This window comes from Capra hircus, chromosome 8 (genome assembly GCF_001704415.2).
Source record: "Capra hircus breed San Clemente chromosome 8, ASM170441v1, whole genome shotgun sequence".
NCBI lineage: Eukaryota > Metazoa > Chordata > Mammalia > Artiodactyla > Bovidae > Capra > Capra hircus.
The window spans coordinates 26,302,349-26,311,874 of record NC_030815.1 but is presented as its reverse complement, the minus strand read 5'-3'; the positions used below and the strand labels follow the sequence as shown (position 1 = coordinate 26,311,874).

Below are 9,526 nucleotides of genomic sequence, written 5' to 3'. Positions count from 1 at the left end.
ATGGGCCCCAGGAGTGGGTTAGGGGGAAGTATGCTCGATGAAAAGGTACAGAAGAAAAGACAGGGATGAAGAAAGGATTGGGACATAGTGAGGAGTCAGTGGAGTAGCAGTGCCCTGACATCAACAGGCAGACCCAGAGTCAAGCTTAGAATCAAGTCTTCTAATATTCCAGTAATGTTCCAATAAAATGATTCTTTAAGAGCTCTGACTTGTGATGCCAAAACACATCTGCTGCAAGCCTCCAATGAAAGGCCTTGTGGTCCAGAGCAGAGGCTCTGGAAAGACTAGGACTGGAGTGAGATGAAGAAGTATTAATGGTGGCTGGGGTCTTCTAATACTCCATGTGTATTCTAGTACCTGAAGAATGTGACATTTTTAGTTCCTGTGTTACACTGAGGTCATTAAGTTGTTAAGGAAAAACATCTGTTTTAAAGCATCCTCCCTATATTTTATGCAGTATCAAGGAAACCTGATCTTCAGCGGATACTGAGAATACTTTGTTCCATTTCATTCAGTTATTTCTTAAACTATCAATGTTTATGGATTGGAAAATAATCTAAGGACCTAAAGATTTTTTAAAAACTTTTTATTTTGTTTCGGGGTATAGCCAACTAACAAACACTTATGATAGTTTCAGGTGAACAGGGAAAGGATTTAGCCATATAGGTACATATATCCATTTTCCTCCAACTCCCCTCCCATCCAGGCAGCCACATAACACTGAGCAGAGTTCCATGTGCCATACAGTAGGTCTCTGTTGGTTATCCATTTTAAATATAGCAGTGTGTACATATCCATCCCAAACTCCCTATTCCTTCCCCTTGTAAGATTTTTTGAGCAGGAATCAGTCAACAGAATCAGGCTATCTGTTAACATTTGAGTCTGGGCTCAAGGATCTGGACTTGGACCTCTGGTATGGTGGTGCTCTAAGTGTATATACCATCTACTCAGGTTATATAGAACAAATAATGCTTTCCTTCTCTATCTGGCTTTCTGAACACACTTTGTTCTCCAGGAGCTGGAATGTATCTCCAGTAATGGAAGCCTTCATCATCTCATGGGTGGTTTAAGGCAGCATCTTCTTAGCTGGTCTCCCTCCTTTTGGAATTGCTACCACCTTTTTACCCTATACTTTACCTCCTTGTTCAAGAAATAGAAGCTCACCCCTCCCTCACCACATTAAGATAGGAATAATTCAGCTGCCTCTTAAGTGGCTTGTGCAAAGCCTCACTCTAACAGGGGAGAAAGACAATAACCAAGCAAACTAACAGAGGATGCGCTACATGTAATCACTTTAGTCTCTTTACCCATTTAAAAATAAAAATGTGGCTATGGAACTAGATGGCCAAGCTCGTTGGGGTTTAGGTATGTAGTTGGTTAGTTCAGTAGCTCAGTCGTGTCTGACTCTGCGACCCCATGGACTGTAGCACACCAGGCCTCCCTGTCCATCACCAACTCCCGGAGTTTACTCAAACTCATGTCCATTGAGTCGGTGATGCCATCTCATCCTCTGTTGTCCCCTTCTCCACCTGCCTTCAATCTTTCCCAGCAATAGGGTCTTTTCAAATGAGTCAGTTCTTCGCATGAGGTGGCCAAAGTATTGGAGGTTCAACTTCAGCATCAGTCCTTCCAATCAACATTCAGGACTGATCTCCTTTAGGATGGACTGGTTGGATCTCCTTGCTGTCCAAGGGATTCTCAAGAGTCTTCTTCAACACCACAGTTCAAAAGCATCAATTCTTCAGTGCTCAGCTTTCTTTATAGCCCAATTCTCACATCCATACATGACTCTTTATCAATTCAAGTTGAAAACCTGGCCCCAAATTCCTTTTAAAAATTTTCTAAAGATTTGGGCCTTCCAGCTCTGACTTTCTGGGATTCTAAACTCAAACGAAAATAATTTTTTCTACTTCTGATTTTTTTATTTTGCACCTTGGGAACTCAAATATACACATAACTAGCTCCTTTACCATATACAAGAACAAACTCCCACTATTCTGGGCACAAATGCTCCTGCTGGCACATGTAACATTCACTTCCTGTGGGCACTTCTGCCTGGAGGACTGTGCCCTCATTGTCTGCGGTCTGTGTCTGGTCTGTTTAGGCAACTAACATGGGCGAGATCTGAATCTTCCAGATCACTGATGAGCTACAGTGTTTAGGCACAGTGCTCGGCTTTTGGAGTATGTGGACTGATGAATAGTTGCTGAGGAGTATGGCTCCATCGACATCTTATGCAGGGTTCATCCCAATGGGCACACGTGGGAACTTCAGAAAAGTTATTTCACCAGCACTGGGCTGAATCCTCTTATCATACGGAGTTCACTGAAGTGGGGCCAGCCCTCGGCCTCTGCTAGCTCACTGCCAAGGTTTGAGAGGGGTGGAGTGGCCTGGAAGATGGTTAGAAGAAGGGTGGGGGACTTGATTTCTTATAAAGATGCTTTGGAAGGCTGGCCCTGGAGCGTCAGGCTTTCAGGAATAGATGAGCCTGGGTCTCAGTGGCAAAGAACTTCAAAAGGGCAAGACGTTTGTTTTTTTGCTGGAAGAAAGCTTGGAAGCCTCTAGTCTAATTAAGAGTGCTGCGCACACTGGAGAAGGGGGGGGGTCCTGGCTTGCCCCTCAAAAATCCATCCATACAAGAAGATAGCAAGCAAATTCATTCTCACTCAACCCGTTTCTTGGGCTCCCTATGTGTAATGCCGGCTCCTGAGTCTCTGTGTCCCTACCTAGGTGTCAGGGACCCCAGACCCAGGATGCCAAACAAATTAACTCCACGGGAGAATCTCTCTGCGCGCCCAGAGTTTGGTTCCCCAAATCACTGTGTGGAGTCTTGAGATTTAGAAACTCACCCCAGCCACCCCACACAAACTCTTCCCCACTCCCTGAAGGTCTTGCGTGGTTCCCAGGGCGGTTGAAGCGCGCCGAGCTCCAGGGAAGGCGTACTGGCTCTCGGTCTCGTTCCCGGGAAAGCGCCAGCATCCGGGGAAATCCTTAGCTTCTCATCCCGCACGCCCCCAGGACAGGCAGGGAGGCATTCCCAACGTGAGCAAGGTGTGCCGCGCAAGACTCCCCCCGCCTTTAAAAAGAATAAATAAATAGAACCAGCGCCTAGCTCCGCTCGGGTTTCCCGAAACGCGCACAGCGGTCGCTGCCGGGGCGGCTGGGTGTCTGCGCTCCCCGCCTTCGCTGGGCTGACACAGGAGGGGAGGAGCAGGAGCCGGAGGGGGTGCTGCGGGTGGGGGGGAAGGGGGAGCGCGAACCATCCGGAGCCAAGACAAGCAGCACATTCACAAATAACGCCCCCACCCCCAGCGCACGCGCTCCCATTCAAAGCCGCCGGCTCCACGGCCGCAGGGAGGCTCGGAGCACGCGCGGCCGCCCCAGCTCAGCTCTGCCCCGCAGGCTCACATCCCGCGTCAGCCCGCCGACGCGGAGCCCCGGAGCCCACGCGGGACGCGGCTACCGCTGGCAGGGTGGGGTCTCGCCTAGGATTCCCCTCCCTCCACGCTGGGGGACCATGGCCCGGCTGGCTGCGCCCCAGCGCTCGGGGCTCCTGGCCCGCATCCTCGGAGGCACCTGGTGCCTGCTCTGCGTCGCCGGACAGGTAGGGCAGTTTGCGCGTCTTGTGTCCCCTCCCCCTCCTGATAACTTTCTCTTAGGCTGTGCTACTGCGGGAAGTGCTAAATAGCTCGGGGCGCGCTCGCTCTGGTCAGGGACTGTCTTAGGGTTGCGCTGCCACCCGAGCTGGGACAGGTGGCGCGGGGTTGGAGCTAAGGCGGCCCCTCGCCGCAGTCCCGGAGCTGGCGGTATCAGCCCCTGAGCTGAGTCTCTGCCCAGCCTCCTGGGGCCGCGTCCGGGCTCCCCGCCACGCCCTGGTCCTGCCTCCAGCTGGGCAGAGTCGAGGCGAAGAGGTGGCGCCTGAGTCTGGGTGCGGCCCTGTCCCAGGGAGCCCGCGACCCCGGCAACCCTTCTGGACAGTCAGTTCTTCAAGGAATCCCTTCTCTCTTTTCTGGCGGAGGCTGAGGCGGCTCTGGGAAGGCTCGGACGCTGGGACACTCCTCATTTCTGTCCTTTCTCGGGCCCAGTAAACTTCTGACATTGTCACCTTAGGGCCACCCGCGTCCGGTAGAGTTGGGGGCGGTTGTATGGTGTGTGGATGGCAGACCAGGTGGGCTCCATGACGCTCTGCAGTGGAGAATAGGTGGTCGTGGTGGCTGGTGCAGGGGGACTCGCCCTCGCCACACCCCCTTCACATACTCCCAGAGTTTTCTCCCAAGCCAGATGGGTTATAGGAACAGTTCTCTTGACCGGGTGGGCTCTGGCCCGAGGCAGAGCAGAAGAGCTCTGGAAGGGTGTCTAATTCACAGTTGGCTTGGCTCTGGTTTATTACAGCAAAGACCCTGGAGAGAGCTGCTTTGGGGAAGGGGGAGGGGGTCATTCATACCCCGTGATGCGTGTGGTGTCCTTGGCTTTCAGGATTTCCAGAGTCAGGTAACTTTTGATTAAAACTCATGATTTAGGCAGTTTGTACATAATTTAGCCTACATAGATTTGCTTTTCACAGGATTACTTGGGTAATTCTGGGAAAATGCCCAAGTACTCTTGGCCGGAATTATCGCCAGATAGCCTCCCTTTCCTCTGTTTTGCTTATGGAGACTTGTCCAAATCGGGGGATTTCCTTCCTTTGCTTTTAGTTAACAGTTTCTGAAACTTGTTTTCAGATTTCTGTTTTAATGATCATTTTGATTGCATTGGTGGACTTTTAGAGGATGAGCAAGGACCAAGAATGAGGGCTAAGAAGGGCCCAGAGCCCAGTGGAACCTGACAGACAGAGACTAGGCTAAGAAGTGATAAAGATTTTCAACAGGGAACACCTGCTTAGATTGGAGCCCAGAAAAACCCTTGCAAAACCTTGTGTTAATTATGAGCCAGTTTTATTCCCCAAATGCCTTACTGCACGGGCAGGCCTTCTCAGAGGTGGCTGCATGTTAGGATTGCCTATGAGAGCTCTAGCTACTCCTGGGGCCAGGCTCCCACCCTAGCTGAATTGCATTAAGGTCCTTGAGGGGTATATGATGATAAGGTGGAACACTGGGGCTTATAAAGCTCCCAGGTGATTACATTATGCAGCTGGGTTGAAAACCATGGTGTCATTCTTGACCTGCCTTACAGTGACCTGTTCTAACAGAGTCATCAGCCCAAAAAGAAACTCAAGGGAGAACTGTAAAGAGGGCCTAATAGACATGCTAGGGGAGAGAGGGTTAACATGCAGCTTCCAGTCCTGGCTCTGTCCCTAACTAGATGTGTCATTTTAGTCAAGGCCCTTAACCTTCGATGTCTTTATCTGTAAAATGAGGGTGTTGGCCTGTGTTCTAGAAGGAACTGCTAGCTCTAGCATCACCAGGCAGGTTGGCATCTAACCCAATTCGAGACTGAACACCTTGTGTCTTACTTTAAAATAATCATAAGGGTAGAAATCCTGCCTTATCCTTGATACTTTGGTAAACTATCTGGTAATAGTTGAAACCAGCAAAGATGCTAAAGAAAATGCAAAGATGCATGAAGTAGTTTCTTAGACTTGTGTATTTGTTGTTGGTTTTTGAAAATATACTTCAACAGGCTGCCTATATATATATATATTCACACACACATATATACATGCATTTTAAACACTGAACTTGCTTAGACCTATTTCAAGTCGTTTGGTGCCCTCTTGACATTTAGGACAAACTGATTTTCCCAGTGTTACACACCTGTTCCTCCTTGCTTTTCTTCTCAACCAACTTTCTTCTGGGTGAAGATGATGAAAGCAGATTTGAGCCGTGTGTGTGTGTCTGTGTGTGTGTGTTGGAAGTGGTTTATTGCTTAATTTCAAATGACTTTTTCTTGTTCCGCTTGGCAGGGCTGCTGTCCACATGTGCGAAGCCTGACCAAACTTGTCAGGGAAGGGATAGAAGAGGTTTAAAGTGGTAGATGGGTTCTGTATTCTTATTGAATGCAGTACACTTTAGATATAATACTTAGGTGTTGGTCAGAAGCAGCTGATCTTGCAACACAATTTAACACTTCTTTTTTTAAACTACATGAATTTTATACCTTATCAGTGAATTTAACAGACTGGAAACTTGAGGATACTTAGTATCAAATCAAGAAAAAATCAAACCAATAGCCAGTGCCAAAGGATTGGAACACTGGAATTTATATTATACATTCTTTAAATGTTTTTTTCTTCAGAGCACTCAGTACATAAAGGCGTGACTACCAGACTTATCAAAATTCTGATATATATTGCACCCATAGTTAAAGGAGGCTCTTTGCTTAAGAGGTTCTGGCTCCCTAAACCAAATTACACCTAAGTTATATTATCAAAGTCCAAAGAACAATTTTAATGCAAGTAAAAATTATTCAGAAATCTCACTGAATTTCTGCTTTCAGGGGTTATTCCTCTTTGATCCTGATTGAATTACCCTCCTAACTTGCAGTTCTTTCCCTGTGCAACTGGAAGGTAGCTCACTCTTTGGGTTCTTAAGAAACTGATTATTTTACTGATATCAATTTCACTTCATCAGCTGAACTCAAATTCATCCCATTGCCCAAATTGCTCCCAGGTAAGGAAGTACATAATTAACTGTTTTAACCACTAGAGGTTACCAACTACTTAATGATTTCTACAAGTCATCTGTAGCAATCCACTGTAAAAATAAACAAGGTTGTTGGAGAGGATTGTGGCTAGATCAGCACAAATCCATTACTATTGCTTAAAAATGTCACTTAGTGGCAATTCATGTTCTTATGGTGGCATGCCAATGATAGCTTTTTCAAATACTAACATTGAATATTTTGACTTACCGTGGTATTCTAAATCCTACCCTTGTTAGGAATTTGGTAATGAGGTTAAAAACAGGATGGTTGGAAAGAATTTGTGTGTTTGCCGGCACCTGAGTTTCAGCTAAAGACCTCGAAGGAAACATTTTCGTTTCTCTTTCATTGTTCTCTTATATGTTCTTGCTCTTGTTTTATTTTTTATTTTTACTGTGATAATAATTTTCATGGTTAAAAAATATTACTAAGGGCTTATAAAGAAATATAGTAACTTCTTACCCTGTTTTTTCCCTAACCTTTCTCCTAACGTCGGATCCCATGTCCCAAAGGCAACATTATTTTCTTGTTTATTTGTTTTATAGTATTTTGAGTTATTTTTGACATACAGTAAGTTTCACATATTTACACTATACAGTTTAATAAATTTTGACATATATATATACACACACCTGTGATACCATCACCTCAGAGTTTCCTCATTATCCCTTTTAAAATTTTAATTGGAGGCTAATTACTTTACAATATTGTAGTGTTTTTTTTTTTTTTTTTTTTTTTTTGCCATACGTTGACATGAATCAGCCATGGATATACATGTGTTCCCCATCCTGAACCCCCTTCCCACCTCCCTCCCCATCCCATGCCTCAGGGTCATCCCAGCGCACCGGCCTTGAGCACCCTGTCTCATGCTTCGAACCTGGACTGGCGATCTGTTTCACAGATGATAACATACATGTTTCAATGCTATTCTCTCAAATCATCCCACACTTGCCTTCTCCCACGAGTCCAAAAGACTGTTCTATACATCTGTGTCTCTTTTGCTGTCTTGCATATAGGGTCATCATTACTATCTTTCTAAATGGTAATCCCTTCCTGCTACCCTTCCTCACACCCTAAATCACCATGCAAATGGTGATTACTTTCTGTCACCGTAGTCTGCATTTTCTGGAATTTTATGTAAATAAAATCAGAGTAGATTACCACACCCCCCTCTCTTTTTTTTCCTGCCACTCTGCATAGTTGTTTTTTTTTTTTTTTTTTTTGAGATGATCCATGGAGAAGGAAATGGCAGCCCACTCCAGTGTTCTTGCCCAGAGAATCCCAGGGACGGGAGCCTGGTGGGCTGCTCTCCTTGGGGGTGCACAGAATCGGACTGAGCGGCTTCACCTTCACTTTTCACTTTCCTGTATTAGAGAAGGAAATGGCAACCCACTCCAGTGTTCTTGCTTGAAGAATCCCAGGGATGGGGGAGCCTGGTGGGCTGCCATCTATGGGGTCACACAGAGTCGGACACGACTGAAGCGACTTAGCAGCAGCAGCAGCATGCTGTAGCATGTTCCCAATAACTCGTTTCTTTCTGTTTCTAAGTAGTGTTACATTATGTGGAAATATTATACTTTGTTGTCCATCAGCATTCACCTATTTATGGACTGTGTGTTTCCAGCTTTTGGTTTTACAAAGAAAGTTGCTATAAAGATATGTTTATATATCTTTGCATGGAGATGTAGTTTTGTTTCAAAAGTGGGATGACTGAATCATTGGTTTGACTTTTTAAGAGAATGCCTGTTTTTCAGAAGGTTGCAATATGCCATTCCTCTGCGTCCTTGCCAGTACCTGCTGAGGTCAGGCTTTGATTTTAGCCATGCAAATTGGTATACTAGTAGCTTGTTCTGGGTTCTGATGAGCAGTTGCCTAATGATTGATGACCTTGAGCATTTTTTTCATGGATTTATTTATGTAATGTTTTAGGCAAAATGTATATTCAGATATTTTGTCTATTTCTCATTGGGTTTTTTTCTCCTGTTATGAGAATTTTTTATGAATTCTGGCTATAGCTCCTTTATCATTTGCAAATGTTTTCTCCCAGGCTCTGGCTTATCTTTTCATTTTCTTGATATGATATATTAATGGGCAGAAGTTTTTAATTTTGATGAAGTTAAATTTATTGTTTATTGGTAAATTGTGGTTTTGCTTTTATTCTCAAGAAATAAGATCAAAAGATCACACAGGTTTTTTCCTTAAAAATTTCTATGTCTCACATTTAGGTTATGTGCAGTTTTGAATTAATTTTGTATATGGTGCAAGATACGGGTCAAAGTTCATTTTTTTTAACCCATGGATTTTCAATAGTTTTAAAGCAAGATTTTTTAACTAGACTGTCCTTTCTCTGCTGAATTGCCTTTGCACCTTTTTTAAAAATCAGTTGTCTGTATACTTGGGACTATTTTTCAGATTCTTTATTCTGTTCTGGTGAATTGTGTTTCTGTTGCTATGTTAGTACTCCATCGTTTTGAGTACTGTAGCGTCGCAATAAATTTTGAACTGAGGAAATGTGATTTCTCTGACTTTGTTCTGCATTTTCAAGGATGTTGATTTGGCTACCCTACATAAATTTTAGAGAGAGTTTACCAACTTTTCTTTTTTAATGCATTCAACGATTTGATTGGGAGTGTTTTAATCTATAGATCTATTTCAAATGACATAGTCTGTTGACAATGTTGAGTTTCATGATTCTTGAGCATGCTAAACCTCTATTTAGGCCCCTATTTCTCTAAGCAATATTTCATGTTTTTGATGTTCTTTTAGATGGCACTTAAAAAAAAATTTGTTTCTAATTTTTCCTTGTTAATTTATAAAAACAATTGATTTTTGTGTATTGTTTTCATCTTCTGCAACTTCACATAGTGGTTGTAGCAGTTTTTTGGTA

At 44.4% G+C, this 9,526-nt stretch overlaps 1 protein-coding gene across 1 annotated transcript in view; it reads left to right on the top strand.

The window, feature by feature from the left end:
• ADAMTSL1 (ADAMTS like 1) overlaps positions 3,223–9,526 on the top strand; it is a 1,105,223-nt gene continuing 1,098,919 nt past the window's right edge. Inside the window, exon 1 of the mRNA XM_018051922.1 lies at positions 3,223–3,604. Within this exon, the coding sequence (XP_017907411.1) occupies positions 3,518–3,604 (87 nt within the window). The 5' untranslated portion in view covers positions 3,223–3,517. The remainder of the gene's footprint in view (positions 3,605–9,526) is intronic.